Genomic DNA, 15,443 nt, shown 5'->3' with positions numbered 1-15,443 from the left:
CAATAACACTGTGGACTCACTCAAATCTTATTTTTATTCATCTGTATATAAATAATTCATATAATATTCAGACACATATTCCATACATATATATATATATATATATGTGGGCATGTATATATATATGAATAAAGGTTCTTCCTTTACCTTTGCCTTCTCTCTCTATCTTTCTCTAAGCTCTCCTCTCCTCTTCTTTTTCTCTCATATGTAAGCCTTCACCAAACAAACCAAAAAAGCGTTAATTCCTTTATTTGCTCAAAAACAAAAACACCAAAGAGAGAAGATATCATCACAAATAGAGAGATCAAAGATGGTTTTTTCTTCATTTCCTAGTTATCCTGATTCATCAAACTGGCAACAACAAGTAAGCTCTTTGATCAGAAAAAATCTTAATGATGGGTTTTGTTGATCGTTTCGTGGGGGTTTTTCTTTAATGACACAAAAAGAGAAGATTAAACAAACAAGAAAAGAGGATAATAATATTCTTGTTCCTTTTGTCACTTTTAATCTTTGTATATCTGTGGTTGAATTTGAATATACTCATAAAATTAATTCTTTCTTCCCTTCTTTTAAATTAATTTTGTCACAAATTCTTAATAACTTTTTTGTGTTGTTTTTGAATCATTTCTTGCTCTCTTTAGCATCAACCAATCACAACCACCGTTGGATTCACGGGAAACAACATCAACCAGCAGTTTCTCCCTCACCATCCTCTCCCACCGCAACAGCAGCAAACGCCTCCACAGCTTCACCACAACAACAACGGTAACGGTGGTCCTGGTGTCTTGATCCGGCCAGGTTCCATGGCGGAAAGGGCAAGGCTAGCCAATATACCACTGCCTGAAACAGCCTTGAAGTGCCCAAGGTGTGACTCAACCAACACCAAATTCTGTTACTTCAACAACTACAGTCTCACTCAGCCTCGCCACTTCTGCAAATCATGCCGTCGTTACTGGACACGTGGCGGTGCTCTAAGGAGTGTTCCCGTCGGTGGCGGCTGCCGTAGAAACAAAAGAACCAAAAATAGCAGCGGTGGAGGTGGCGGTAGCAGCAGTAGCGGTAATAGCAAGTCACAAGACAGCACCACAAGCAACGACCAATACCACCACCGAGCCATGGCTAGCAACCAGATGGGACCACCGTCTTCTTCATCGTCTCTGAGCTCGTTGCTGTCTTCTTACAACGCTGGATTGATCCCCGGACATGATCATAACAACAGTAACAACAACAACAACATACTTGGGCTTGGATCATCTTTGCCTCCTCTCAAGCTCATGCCTCCTCTAGACTTCACTGACAACTTCACCTTACAATACGGTGCCGTGTCAGCTCCTTCTTACCATATAGGAAGTGGAAGCAACGGCGGAAGCGGAGGAGCGGCGGCTCTTTTGACCGGTTTTGACCAGTGGAGATTCCCGGCAACAAACCAGCTTCCTTTAGGTGGTTTAGACCCGTTTGATCATCAACATCAAATGGAGCATCAGAATCCGGGTTACGGTTTAGTTACCGGGTCGGGTCAGTACCGACCTAAGAACATGTTCCATAGCCTTATTTCATCTTCTTCTTCTGCTTCATCAGCTATGGTTACAGCCACCGCCTCGCAATTAGCTTCAGTGAAAATGGAAGATAGTAACAATCAACTCAACTTGTCTAGACAGCTTTTTGGAAACGAACAACAGCTTTGGAATATTCATGGCGCTGCTGTAGCATCCACGCCAGCCGCAGCAACTAGTTCGTGGAGTGACGTCTCTAATAACTTCAGTTCTTCTTCTACGAGCAACATATAGTCAACTACTCATCTCTCTGCGGAAACTAATGTGATGATGATGATGCTTTTATTAATTTCTTATTGGGTGTAGTATGATCTTATGTACTTGGTTTGAAAGTTAGTACATCAATCGATCTACTAGGTTTTTTGCTTTTTCCTTCTACATTTTCGTTACTAGTTTTGGGTTCGGATTTCTTGGTTGGTGTTTTTAGGTTTAAAATTAGGGTTTTTATATATTGCATATCTTATTTTCCATGTTTTAGTATGAGGATATAATCATACATGCGTGTAGTATGTTCTATTAATATATCTTTATTTATTTATAATATTTGATGAGGTTATACATAACCAACTCCGACTGCAGCACATAAATCAAAGTAGTCATCAGCAGCTATAACCATGATCCATGTCACTAGCTACGAGAAGGGCTAATATCAAGAATGCAATTTTTGTTCGAGATGAGACATAGTATTTGTTAAGTATAAGTTATATACTGTATAACCATGAAAACACATGCACTTTTGTTAATTATTTAAAATGTGTCTAAAAGTAATATGGAATTTAAAGTTGGTGTATTTAACTTTCAGTCGCAAATGTAATTGACGATAATAAAACATTAAACATGTATATAAACTTAATTTCATGGATATTGATATAGGATCCGCATTAAGAATCAATCTATTCTAGTAGAGGTGACTTGAAAGAATTTTATGTTTCCTTTTTAAGCCGTATATGAAGTTATGAACTATGTCATTACCAAGTATTGTGGAGAGCTTTTGAGTATAATTTCTTATAAAAAAATGAAAAGACTATGTATTATATTTACGATCTTATGAAATCGGTCCAAATTCCGCATAGTTTTCTGATTATTCCAATTTTAAAATTATAGAGTCTTTTACGGCATACTTTAATTAGACTTTTTGATGATTTTGATGTAAAGCAAAGGAGAATCTATTTGAGACTTTATCTACAAGCTAGTTATTTGAACATCTAACTAAACTACGTATACTCGAATTCGTAGGGTTTTAGAACTAAAATTTCATTTTAACACGCAAAGTACAACAATGATTTTTTCAACTGTTGAGTGTTTTTCTATTTTGTTCCTTATCATGAGCTTAATCATTACATATAATTTTGTAACAATTAGTACATGCAAATATATGTATGACATATATAACAGATTTTTTTTCAAAACATATCTACTGAATATTATATTGGATAATTTATATGATACAGTATATATGTGATAGTGATTAGTTTTATAATTATTGTAATGGTATTACGGTATTACATTATAGTGATTATATAATGATATATAAGTGCAGAAGACTGAAAGTAATTAAGGGACAATGATTTAGTTATGCTCTGCAAAGGAACGTTCTTTGTGACTCCCGATAAGTATTGTCTTGTTGCCTCATTCAGGTATTTGTTTATTCATTATCTATACCTAGCTACTATTAGAAAATACTTCAGGATAAAGATAATATTTATTTTCTAGTGTGTGTCTATGTGTATACGTAGGTGTATATTATATATAGTGGAGATCAACCCGCTAAATATATCATTTGATTAAAAATTTGCGTATTGCATGCATGATCGTCGATAAAGCATATGATCGGTTTCGAAAACGACGAAATAAGATAAGTCGACAAAGAGAAAACTTATATTAACAAATGATAAATTATCAGTTTTAAACTATTCAATAAAGAAGATTGTTGTTGGTTGAGTACCACATATACATGAGTTACGTTAAAGTGTTAAAATAATAGGGAAAATTAGTATTGAAAACGTTTTAAAAATTTTTGTTATCAACAGTAATTTTAAAGAAATGCTGCTTTCTTGACCAACTAGGAGTCAAATCTTGAGAGATTGTGAAATCATGATTGAATGTCATTTAGCTACGATGAATGAACTCTGCTACCAAAAAAGAAAAGAAAAAAAAACAGTACGACGAACTATAGAATATAAATATCTATTGAAAGAATATTTCAGATTGAAGAGATTGAAAAATCAAAACGTAGTAAACGAAGACCAAATCAATGTCGGAACAGAGGAGCAAGAAAAACGACGCGCCTAGGGAGAGAGCAAGAGGCTCGTGACCGTCACGGACCACTAGGCGACAAAAGTAACGGTGCGTCAGGAGAGGTGGGAACCACGCGCAAGAACCGAGAGATTCGATCTTGAAATTACACGCGCTTCTATGCGCGCGCATGAGAATTCGAGCCACCCAAAGCAACCCAAAACAAAAACAAATTCACTACAAAATCCCAAAAACTCTGTACTTCTGATTTTTTTTTTCACTTACATGTGACTGACAACCAAACTCGGTACTTCTGTCTTTCCACATCACCAATTCTTCTTTTTATTTTATTTTTATTGAGATATTATTAGTATTATTTAGATTTTATAAATATCTAGATACTATACAATTTCTTTATTAAATTTTTACAACTTATTGTTTAATATATATATATATATTAGCGACGAATGTGTAATGCCTTAAATCGCGAGGAAGGGTATATTTATGACTCCATCTTTTAAAGTCAACAAGTTCTTAGTACGGGCCAATCATAGGTTAAGAAAACGAATGTTGGAATGCTTCCATTTATCATCATCATGGTCGTGTACTCGTATATTATAAATATTTTATTCGTATCATTGTATCAAAGTCTTTAGATTCGGTCATAGGCTATGACTCAATAGTCATATAGCCTAGGTGGTAAAAATGGTACAAACCAGTCCTTGAAGACGGACCAGCGAATCTGAACAATGTTTTTCCAAATTGGGATATTACAGGTAAATTTTGTTGTCGAGGATAAAAGAAATTGCATATTAACGTCACGTGGATAAAGATGATACACATACGAGTCGAGTCTTATTACACGTTTAAAGTTGTTTCGTGGTAGCTAGTATTGATATTAGAATAATATACTAACGTATAATAATATTTTAACAGTAAACTACTTGTCAGTTGTCACTATATTTCTAGAGCATGGAACCTTCTTGGCCCAAAAAACCAAGCCGGATTCTATACATATAGGGACAAAACATTATACATAAATTTATAACAAGTAAACTGTGTACTTGTATAATTTGCGTTTATATAATTTATGCACTCGCAAAAATAATGTATGCAAAAAGATGCATGCCTGGATATTGTATAGTTTTCTGCGAAGATCATTCTCTCTCTTTACAGTAACATCGCAGCTTTTACTTTTCTGAGACTATTTCCTTGTTCACTTGACTGATCTTGTTTACTCATTAATAGTGTCATAGTGTAGTCACCGTAGTCAGTAGTGTTGTGGTACTTGGACTTCGGACTCCAATTCGTAATATAAAGAATCCGAATTGAAGTCTGTGCAAGAATAAAATAATTTTAGGAAATGGAAGGATATAATTATTGAAAAAGTATATTATTATTGTCTTCCATAAAAGCCTTGATCGAAAGTATATAACATTCTAAAATTGGTAAAATTCAAAATTTTAATTGCGTATTACTAGTATATATGGACATGATTCAAATATTCAATCATATAAATATATATAGACTAACCTATCTTATAGCACATGTGATGGATATTTAGTTATCCTAAGAAATATTCTAACAAATTAGATGAACATTCCATATTAGTGTGCATACTCTATAGCTAGCTAGTCTTTGCCAAAAAATTTATTTACATAATTCCATCCCATTATTAATTTTGGCCAACCCCAAAAAAAGAACAATGAGGGGTCCCTCAATTTGGGAGCTTTTTGATATGGCTAAGTAAAATTGTCGACGATTTCCTTAACAACGTTATGCAACTCCTACGCCTACACTTATCATTACCATTGACAATCTCCCGCTAATTAGCTAATTTTCGAATCTAGTGATTACTAATTGATAAAAAAAACAATTAGCAACAAATATTGTTAATCACATAACTATTTTTCTGTACACATACTAATTAAACTATTAGGTGAGAGCGAGACCTTCCATTTCGTCAAAATGTATTTAAAATTAATCAATTATTTCTTTTCGAAAATATAATTTCCAGGCAACTCACATGTTTAACCTCAAAGTATAAAGTGTTCAAGCCCTATTGTTTTCCCAGCCTAAATTTTTGTTGACTCAAACAAGTATTATTGAGGACAGTGTGATCCAAATTACTCATATTCAAGAATTTGATGGATCTTAAATTTTAGGATGTAAAGGAACAAAAACTAACCTTAGATTTTTGTTTCTTTCCTTATAGATATACACATATCATCTCTGTCTGTTTACTGGTAAAAGAAGGTCTCTTTTCTTTTTGTTCACTTGTCCCAATCGTTGCCCACAATCAAGGCGGGGCCTTAGGTTTATTCAGCACCTTTACGTACAATTTATTACATATTCGACGTCACAAATGGATTTTACATATATGTGCTATGTGCTATGTGATTGATACATGCACCAATCATTTTCAAAATGGTACAACAATTTGATTTCCTTTAATAACACAAGCCATGCACCTCAAGTTGATGTCCTTTTTAACTTGACCAATAACTAAGAACCACATCTAACACACGTATAGTATGTGTACCAACGCATATCCATAAACGTTCATATGTTTCTTTTTTCTTGTAATAAGGATCATAGTTTCGTCTCGACTTGCATCAGTCTATAAATAACTTTTTTTAACGAATTTATATATATTATTTTAAATTCGGCCGTGGTGGCCGATAATAGATGATTGTGACGGATGATGATGACTGCCCATAAAAAGTTGCTTGGTCCTTAAGAAAACATACGAGGCCTAACAAATCCTCACATAACAATATATATAACACATTAGCATAACTTTGTGGACCGTTTTTGCTTAGCTCACTAAAATGTAAAAAGATCACCAACATTTCCAACTTTCAAGCACATCAACATCGAACATCATTGTAACGAATATTTGAAAATCTACAAGTAGGCCCAATAACGAAAGACTTAAATATGGGGCCGAGGAAAGTACGTTTGTAAACCAGCTTGGACCGATATTAGACAAAACATGGTTAACCAGAAGACAAATGGATCCACCCATAATAGTTTTCGTTTCAACATTTAATCATCTTTGCTACAAAATTATCCAAAGAAACATTAGGCAAAATTTCTAAAAATAAAAAACTGGTTTTTTCGAAGAAACAGAACGTTGAAGCCGAGAGAGTCACTGCATCATTTCTTCTTCTCAGTTGCAGCAGCACCGCCACCAGACCTGCAAAATAACCAAAACAAAGTTGAATCAGCAAGTAGAAAACATTTCATGAGTCTTTGGTAAAGATGCAATGTTAATGAAAGAAAGATGAAGAGGAGAATAGAATAGACCTCATCTTGCGGAGAACACTAGACATCTCCTCTCTCTTTCGCTTGGCTCTCTTGTGGGTTCCCAACTTTCGCTTGGCAACTTTGAGAGCTCTCTTGTCTTTACCGACCTTCAAAAGCTCAGTGATCCTCTTCTCATAAGGAGCAAAACCAGCAACTTCCCTGATGAGAGACCTGATAAAGAGAGTCCTCTTGCTTGTTTTCTGTTTGCCAATAAAAAAAATTCATATCAGAAAAACCTTATTAAGGATACGATTCATACATAAGAAAATGATAACAACACTTAAAATGGAATAAACCAACAAAAAAATAACAGGAAAGAGTGTTAACATAAGCAAATCAGATTTCGAATAAGGCTACTAAGAATTAAAAAAACACAATAACAACATATAGGTGATAAAGACATCAAGACAACAGAAATTAATCCCTTTCTACATACTCAATAATGTGTAGTGACCAGCGATTCCATTGACGTGTAACCCTATTAGACTTAGTAGATAGAAAGAACAGAGCAGGGAGTTTCAAGTTGAACAAAAATTAGTTTATTCTAAAGCTCATGATCGGAACTTATTCTACTAAGAAGCTTAAAATCTAACAAAGCACAGAAGTTAATCAAAACTGACCATTGAAATAAGGAAGCAGCTAAGTACAAGAGCTAAAGAGTAAGAAAGAAAAGAGCTTTACCCCTTTTCTGTTGTTAGGGCGAGGAGGTTGCTCTCGCTTTGTAACAACGTGTCCTTTGTTCAGCCCAACGAATAAGCCAGTCGCCACCATTTTCTTTGCAAATTCAACACAATAAACAAAAGTAAGAAGAAATCTCAGATCTGACTACTTGTATGCGTCTGAAATCAAAGCTCTATATGTTTCTACTATCAATAGCTCGGATCCCAAATCGATTCTACTCGACGAACAATTCAATTTCTCAATTTATCAAGCAAATCGCGATCGAAAGGGAGTAAACTCGCGAAAGATTTCTAGATTCCACAACTTTCACACTCATCGAAAGGGAGAAAATACGAAAATCGGGAAAGCGAAAGATCTGTGATCACTGACCTGAGTTTTGAATCTCTGAGTGCGCCGCCAATGGAGTCGAAGAAGATTGTGAGAGTGCGAGACGAAACGAATTTATAGTCTTCTCCAAATATTATTAGGGTTTAGCAATTTCGAAGAGCCGCTTCGTCCTCCATTTTTAATGTATTTCCAATTATACCCTTGGCTACTTCAAAACGACGCAGTTTGAATTGATGGACTTTTCTATGAATGGGCTTTTTTATTTACAGAAAACTGATTTTTCATTTATTAGTGGGCCTTTCGGATACTAAACTTAGTTGTAAACTGCAGAAACGTAAAAGGAGTTTGATAACGTATAGTTCAACTTGCAAACATAAAGTTAAAAACGTAGAAAGCAAGTTTCCCAATCATAGACATAGAAAATGTTATTCATTTTTAATATCAACTTCCCTACTCAAGAATTCATATCACATGCATACTGATTGATTCAACTCATGCAAGGGAGAATGATTCCAAACTCCCAAATAAGACAAAAAAAAAAAAAACACAAATACAAAGTAGAATCGGAATGTGTTGCGTTAGACGACCATCAGTCCATCACATTACACAACTCATCATCGTGTGGTTGATCCGACGGCTCGTCTCTCCACCATGAGGAAATGTCCGAGAGACTGAACATTGTTACGACCACCATTATTGTCTTCGTTTGTAATCCTGTTATGGGAAATGACAGTGGCATTCGTGCTTAGCTTTGAACATATAGAGAAAATCCATGGCTTGTAATTAGTTCTTAGGCTCTTCTGGTGTTGATGGTTTCTAGCAGCCGTTTGATCAATCCTTGTTCTGTTTGATCTTCTTGAAAGTTCAAGAAAGCTTGATATCCCTATTAGATTTCCTAGAGTGTAGCTCCTATCGCGGAAAAATGATCCCATCGACTGAAAAAAATAAATAAGAGATGTGTGTAATTTAAAAAAAAAAATGCTATTAATTAGCGTATGATAGATGCAAAAGCTAAAAAGGTTAAATTGTTACAACATACGTATAGTAGTTAGTTGCGATGTTTGCTTTCATCGAAGAGGTCGACAATTTTATTACGATGGTGAATGGTGACCGAAAACAGATTATTAAGTGAAAACTAAAATGATCTGATTTTATAGGATATTATAATGGCGAAAACATAACTTAAAAGACATTATTGGTAAATTTGTGTGAAATTTTTTGTCATAACGTGAATGACAAACAAAATTTGTGTGAACTCACAACGAATTATTGGTAAATTTTTCAATGATTTCAGTTTTCAATACGGTGTGATTAAAAGACAAAAAGTGTCAATATATTCGAGAAAATTGCTTTGCCTAGTATTATTTTAAATTAACTTTATTTTGATGAATTTAACAATTTCCGACAAACGTGCCCTTTTCAGACAAAACCATCACAGCTTTAAAGTGGATCCAATTGGTTCACGTTTGCTCTGAAGTCATCTCAACCAACAAAACAATAGTACTACTAATATATTATAGTATTTTCGATTTTTGCAGAAAACGAAAGAGAATGTGAATTCAATAGATCCAAACTAGTAGTCAAAGGATAATCATTATTTTCCTTCTAAATTTCCTCAGAGGAGAAAAAAGAACCGTAGACAGTTTCAAACGGCTCATCAATTAATATGCAAGAAAACTATAAAGAAAAAGAAAGAAAGAAGATAAAACTGAAATCAACTATTTTGTCAAGCAACATATAATCAATATACTAAAATAGTTCATAACTGATCCATCCTGATATGGGAACAAAATATGAAATTTTGGAGGGATATGCAAGGATTCAACCAATCTAGGAATCTGCCAACCCGTGAATAGTTAACTATATTATTTAGTGTATATATATATAATATGTGTGAATGCAACTATACACCTATATTTATAGTATATATAAGTTGAGAAGTGTATATATATATATCTATATATCTGACCTGGGAATCAAGATCGGAAGAAGAGTGAGAGGATGGAGAAGGAGAGAGAAGAGAGCTGAAGGAGATGGAACCAGCAGAGACTTGCTCATGATGATGATGATGATGATTATGGTGATGAGTTCCTATTCTGAGTCCTCCGATTCTTGCATTTACTGGTCTCAGACCCAATGGCCATCCTTCTTCCTATACATACATAATCACATTCATTACATACTTGGTGTCAGTTGGTGTATATAGTTTTGTGTTAAAGAGCCAAAGTGAAAAGAGAGGATTAGGATACCTGGTGAGCCATTGAAGTTTGAGACTGCGAGAGAGATATTTGGTTGAATAACTATGGAACTACAGACCTAGAAATGAAAAAGGAAAAAAAAAGACGTGTATATAAATATTTGGGGAGAGAGAGATGTAAATGATTAAATCTTATTTGACAATTAATCAGAAATAGAAGAGACTGAAAAAGAAAAAAGGATTTGGCTTCGCCCGGGTTCGAACCGGAGACCTTCAGTGTGTTAGACTGACGTGATAACCAACTACACCACGAAACCATTTTGAGGGTTGGTTACAATGTTATTATATTGAATAGCGGTAAAAGAGAGAGCTGGTATTTTATTTTGGTCAAAGAACAGAATAAATCATCTTTTAGTTCTAACTTTACATTGATAAAAAAAAAAAAAAAAAATTAATCAAATTAAAAATGGAAAAAGGAAATAAAAATAACATAGACAACGCAATTAGAGTACCGTTACCGTTAGATGCTCGAAATTGAGGAAAGGAGAAAAAGAAACTGGTATGGACAAAGGACCATATGCTTCGTCTCCAGTGTACCTCGACAGACAAAACACTTTATCCTTTTTGGACCACATCATACTGTTTTTGTAGCTTTCCACTTCTTTCTTTAAAATATATATATGGCCATGGATGGGTTCTTCAACAATATACAATTAAAAAGAACATGTTCAAAATTATCAGTTGATTCTAGCTAGCTAAACTCAAGTCAGGTGTAAGTGTAACGGTTTTACATTCTTCTAGGTTCTAATTTAAAACTAACTGATGTCAGCCTGCGAAGCCCCATGCTACCATGAGCTCGTACGACGGACATGATTATTTTATAATCCAACACCGAAACGGTAAGTTTAATGATAAAAATCAACAACTCAAACAGTTTTTTTTTTCTCATTTAATACATTTTCATGATACAAATTGTATAGAATGATTAAGTTCATGTACAAACTCTGAAACTAATTGAGTTTTGATGTTGTTATTTGGATTCATCTTAATGCGGTATAGTACTTAAGTGAGAATAAATAAGAGAGAGAGAGACTCTTGAATCAGGATTTAGAATCTCTATATATCAAGTTTCCTTCTTCTTTTATGTGACTATACAGTATACAAATTTTTTTTGGTCGACAAGAACAGTATACAAATTAAACTCAGTCGACTATGAATGAATATGTGAGAGCTATACATAATAATACACCGTGTAATATGTATATACAAAAATTGAGCACGGTTGCGTCAAAACAGAGATCCTTGACGACCGACTCTACGGGGTAATCCGAAATTTTGGTAAGCTCGAATTTGTCCCTTGATCGTGGCTGTAACGATCACCATTCCCCAAGCTGTTGGCTGAATCGTATGTGAATGACTGCCACTACTATCAAACCAAGACCAAGAAGAAATCCGAGAGGAGATTGATATAGAAGGTGAATCACCATGTTTTAATGACTCTCCTGTGTTGTTCTCTGATTCGTTTTGTGGATTATGCGTCATTGACTCGTCATCTTGATGTTGTTCTGTTGCTCCATCTGTGGTGCCGTCATTGTTTTTCTTAGGTAACGGTGGGAGGCCTGATTTTTTACTTGTGGTTGTGTTTTCTGGGGTAGTTGTAGTTTTTTTCGGGTTTCTTTTAGATTGGGGTTGTGCAGATGGTGGTTCGCCTTTTACAACGCCATTCCACGGGACTGCTACGGAAACATCTTTGCAAGGGAAGGTTTCGTAAGAAGTACACATGTTGACGGTTTTTCTACCAGTGATTCCTAGTCGTGGCTCCTCATGTTTCCACACGTAAACCTGTGAGTCTTCGCTTGCGCAGACAATGTGCTTAGCATCTACTGTGTAGGATGCTGTCATTTGGCTGTTAATGTTTTTGAAGCCTGGTATATAGATTAATAGGAGATTTTAAAATTTTACTTTGCGAAACTGAACAAAGAAACATATGGAGTTGATTCAGTTACATAGATACCTCTGAATTTTTGAACAAGTTCGGTACCGTCAAGAATCCGAATGCGTGAATCAGCAGAAGTTACAAGCACTTCTGATGGATTAATCGGTGAAAACTGTTATATGGAAACTCAATGGTAAGTAAAAAAAACCTCTAGAGGCAAAAGAAAAAAAAAACACAAATGTAAACGTTTAACATAAGAGTGGAACCTGGAAAGCTGTGATCTTTTTAGCTTGAGCTTTCTTTTTGTTTTGAAGATCAATATGGTTTGTTTGATCTAACTTGCAATCTGATCAATCATTAGAGTAAATTTTATTACCAACTTTATAGATAATTTAAGGTTAATAGACATTGTTTACAAAATAGAATAAGTCTTTCGCAAATATACCTTCTGCACTGTAAAGCCGACAATTCCCATTAATTGAACCAACAAATGCAGCCTACCAAAGAGAATATAGTTATATAGATATCAATACGCTCGTTGATGCACGTATATGTCAGTGACAATTCAAGAGAATTATGTACCTGACCATCAGGAGTGTAACAAACCGCAGTAACCATTTCCTTTAGATCATTCCATTCAACTACTTGACGGTTTGATATATTCCATATACGGATCTTGGCATCAAGGGAGCCACTGATGAAGTAATCTTCATCCAGTGGATTGAATTGCACACAAGTAACTAAAACCATAGAGGCAGACATAAATATTTAAAAACCATATGACATTTAGGGAATATGAGTATTTATGCATATTTATTTTCTTACCGTAGTCATTATGGGCAAACAGTTTTAGACAACTTTGTGTTTCAATATCCCACAACCGCACAGTTTTGTCCATGGAAGATGAAAGCAATAGCTGCATATTGAGTAAGCAATTTTTAACTTGTTAACTTTGTCAATAGAAATCAATGGCTGCATTCATAAATATTGGCAAGAAGGGACATAATAAACAAACCTGTGACCGTGACCATGATAAATCCAAAACATCATCCAAGTGACCGGTGAAAGAGCAAAGTGGTTTATCTGATAATGAAAACACAGTTTCAGGAGCATGGACGTAATCTGGTATCTGATTTCCTTTTCTATTCATTGAACCTTTCCCTTTCTTCTTCTTATCAGGTAGCACTTCTGCAGCCTCACCTTCTGTACATGATTTATCTGTAGAGCCAGACATGGATGGATGAATCGGTGTCAAGCTCCCTTCATTCATTGACATGATTTCACATTCTTGAACCTCCCACACATGGATTTTACAATCCTCCCCTGCACTTGCTAATAAATGTGCATCTGGACTAAACTTCATAGTCCAAATACCTCCTTGATGAGCTTGAATCTCTTGACACAAATGCAAAGCACTCAAATCTTTATGAGACTTGCCTGAATGCCTCACTTTTACCCATTGATTTGCTTGCTCATTGTTCTTTTCCACTACTTTTGGACTGCTTGTACCACTGCTACCACCATTTGAATCCTTGTCTTTCTCTGAAAGCTTAGAGGAGCTCATAGAATGAGCAACACCTTTTATGTTCTTTAACAAAGCAGCTCCTCTCTTCTTACTTACCCTCAAACTCTTTGACACATACGAATTAAATTTCCTAAAATCAAGTGTTGAATTTGCATTCTCTCGTCTCATAAGATCCTTAACAACAGATGAATATCCAACGCTTTTCTCAAATTCTTCCATTGTCAACTGTTTACCAGTTTGCAAATCACTAAGACGATTCCACATTCCATTCTCACCATACTCTTTAACGATGAACTCTTTCCCAGTATCAAGATTCTTAATCAAGAAAAAAGCGCTGAAACGAGTATTGGAAACTACGGAGGATAGCAACACTCCATTACGTTGCCCCTGAGACTGGTGGCCGTTTGGTGCGTTCTGCGGCGAGGCTTGCTTTTGGGTGAAGTAGGGGCAAATCCTCGCACACGGAGCTGCAATCGCAGACGCGGTTCTAGTTAATCGCGATTTCGAGGTTTTCCCTAACATATCTTCTTTCCTCTTTTTCTCAGCAGAAGACGCTTCGATATCGGAATCAGATCTCGACCGTACAAGCAAAACCGACATCGATGGAGATCGATGAACTCGTTGATCCACCGGAGAATTATGATCTAACTCCTCCACCTTCGATTCCGCAACGCGAGAACCTGAGGAGCACTCACCCGTCGCCGTCGCCGCCGCCGTCGTAGGTTCACTCACGCGCTGGATGGAGATAGTTCCAAGCATATTCTTCTTAGACTCAAGTCCCATTCCATTACGAAGCCGACGACGACGCTCCGTGATAGATCCCGGGGCCGACATCCAAATGTCATAATCCGGCGACATATCCGGCGCAGGAGCAGCGCGAGAGGAGGAAGATACGTTAGAGGAAAACGAGATCCGACAATCATCAAACTCACCTTCTTCCTCATCAGAAGATGATGCTAAATCCAAAGGCACAACGGTGGAGATACGATTAGAGCTATCGAAAAAGTGATCGTCGTCGTCTTCAACCTCGCCTAACCCCGCCCAATTCATCGTCATCGTCTTCTTCCTTTCCAATTTCCCGTTGTCGCCGCTTCGATTCGCCATTACTGTTCATAGGTTTAAGAAACAAACTTATCGCTTTTGTTTATTTTTTCCCCCCACCGATAAAACTCAAATTTTCTCTTTTTTTTTTTTTTGTTTTTTGGGGGATTTCAAACTCGTTGTTCCTTGGGCGTTGTTTGATTTTTTTGTTTTGGAGGGAGAGTAGTGGAAAGGAGAGAAACAAGGGATCCCTGCCATTCTTAAAATTTGTGGATACGTACAAATCAAAAGTAACACTTATGATATCCCATATGATCTGACGGTTTATAACTTGCCACGCGTTACTTTTAATATCCCATGACCTTTAAAAGTGAAATAAATCGTCACGTGTCAAACCCAACCCAATATATTTGATTATTTTCTTCTTCTTTTTTTTTTACATCCAATGACTTAATTAATAATCACTAATCAGAATATAGATCTTTGTTTACAAGCTATTTTAAAAAGTCTGGACTTGTATGAAAAAAAAAGAGTATTTTATGAATAAAAAAGACCAGAAAAAAGTTGACAAAAGCTTTTATGTGTTTTATGAAATCTGAACACAGTAAACAAATTAAAGTGTATATTAAACAGAAATAT

The 15,443-nt window shown here is 35.6% G+C and overlaps 4 protein-coding genes and 1 non-coding gene across 5 annotated transcripts; 1 reads left to right on the top strand and 4 right to left on the bottom strand.

The window, feature by feature from the left end:
- Positions 1-233: 233 nt before the first annotated feature.
- Positions 234-2,113, top strand: LOC17881641 (dof zinc finger protein DOF5.1). Its single transcript, XM_006287825.2, has 2 exons — positions 234-364; positions 642-2,113. The coding sequence occupies exons 1-2, from the start codon at positions 311-313 to the stop codon at positions 1,785-1,787; spliced, it is 1,200 nt and encodes a 399-aa protein (XP_006287887.1). The 5' UTR covers positions 234-310; the 3' UTR covers positions 1,788-2,113.
- Positions 2,114-6,772: 4,659 nt separating this feature from the next.
- LOC17881559 (60S ribosomal protein L36-3) lies at positions 6,773-8,241 on the bottom strand. Its single transcript, XM_006286342.2, has 4 exons — positions 8,148-8,241; positions 7,779-7,871; positions 7,098-7,297; positions 6,773-6,987 (listed from the first exon to the last, which is right to left on the bottom strand). The coding sequence occupies exons 2-4, from the start codon at positions 7,866-7,868 to the stop codon at positions 6,948-6,950; spliced, it is 330 nt and encodes a 109-aa protein (XP_006286404.1). The 5' UTR covers positions 7,869-7,871; positions 8,148-8,241; the 3' UTR covers positions 6,773-6,947.
- Positions 8,242-8,517: 276 nt separating this feature from the next.
- On the bottom strand, positions 8,518-10,465 carry LOC17883217 (uncharacterized protein At3g17950). Its single transcript, XM_006288724.2, has 3 exons — positions 10,355-10,465; positions 10,075-10,257; positions 8,518-9,040 (listed from the first exon to the last, which is right to left on the bottom strand). The coding sequence occupies exons 1-3, from the start codon at positions 10,364-10,366 to the stop codon at positions 8,720-8,722; spliced, it is 516 nt and encodes a 171-aa protein (XP_006288786.1). The 5' UTR covers positions 10,367-10,465; the 3' UTR covers positions 8,518-8,719.
- An 80-nt stretch (positions 10,466-10,545) lies between these two features.
- On the bottom strand, positions 10,546-10,619 carry TRNAV-AAC. The gene has a single exon. It is a non-coding gene; the product is annotated as a tRNA-Val (tRNA).
- An 804-nt stretch (positions 10,620-11,423) lies between these two features.
- On the bottom strand, positions 11,424-15,047 carry LOC17882260 (WD repeat-containing protein 44). The gene is made up of 7 exons (XM_023780983.1): positions 13,254-15,047; positions 13,064-13,154; positions 12,821-12,978; positions 12,684-12,735; positions 12,505-12,584; positions 12,317-12,410; positions 11,424-12,227 (listed from the first exon to the last, which is right to left on the bottom strand). The coding sequence occupies exons 1-7, from the start codon at positions 14,865-14,867 to the stop codon at positions 11,590-11,592; spliced, it is 2,727 nt and encodes a 908-aa protein (XP_023636751.1). The 5' UTR covers positions 14,868-15,047; the 3' UTR covers positions 11,424-11,589.
- Between the last annotated feature and the right edge of the window lie 396 nt (positions 15,048-15,443).

Source organism: Capsella rubella, unplaced genomic scaffold (assembly GCF_000375325.1).
Source record: "Capsella rubella cultivar Monte Gargano unplaced genomic scaffold, Caprub1_0 scaffold_6, whole genome shotgun sequence".
Taxonomy (NCBI): domain Eukaryota; kingdom Viridiplantae; phylum Streptophyta; class Magnoliopsida; order Brassicales; family Brassicaceae; genus Capsella; species Capsella rubella.
The sequence above is the reverse complement of the archived record's forward strand: the minus strand, read 5'-3'. Positions and strand labels throughout refer to the sequence as shown.

Excerpts from the sequence above, each read along its gene's own strand:
- LOC17881641 (XM_006287825.2), top strand. The coding sequence starts at position 311 with ATGGTTTTTTCTTCATTTCCTAGTTATCCTGATTCATCAAACTGGCAA. Across the intron at positions 365-641 it reads CATCAAACTGGCAACAACAA|CATCAACCAATCACAACCAC; the intron begins GTAAGCTCTTTG and ends TGCTCTCTTTAG.
- LOC17881559 (XM_006286342.2), bottom strand. The coding sequence starts at position 7,868 with ATGGTGGCGACTGGCTTATTCGTTGGGCTGAACAAAGGACACGTTGTT. Across the intron at positions 7,298-7,778 it reads GCCCTAACAACAGAAAAGGG|AAAACAAGCAAGAGGACTCT; the intron begins GTAAAGCTCTTT and ends ATTGGCAAACAG. Across the intron at positions 6,988-7,097 it reads AGTGTTCTCCGCAAGATGAG|GTCTGGTGGCGGTGCTGCTG; the intron begins GTCTATTCTATT and ends GTTATTTTGCAG.
- LOC17883217 (XM_006288724.2), bottom strand. Across the intron at positions 9,041-10,074 it reads CTTCCGATCTTGATTCCCAG|TCGATGGGATCATTTTTCCG; the intron begins GTCAGATATATA and ends TATTTTTTTCAG.
- LOC17882260 (XM_023780983.1), bottom strand. The coding sequence starts at position 14,867 with ATGGCGAATCGAAGCGGCGACAACGGGAAATTGGAAAGGAAGAAGACG. Across the intron at positions 12,979-13,063 it reads GTTTGCCCATAATGACTACG|TTACTTGTGTGCAATTCAAT; the intron begins GTAAGAAAATAA and ends CTATGGTTTTAG. Across the intron at positions 12,585-12,683 it reads TCGGCTTTACAGTGCAGAAG|ATTGCAAGTTAGATCAAACA; the intron begins GTATATTTGCGA and ends ATGATTGATCAG.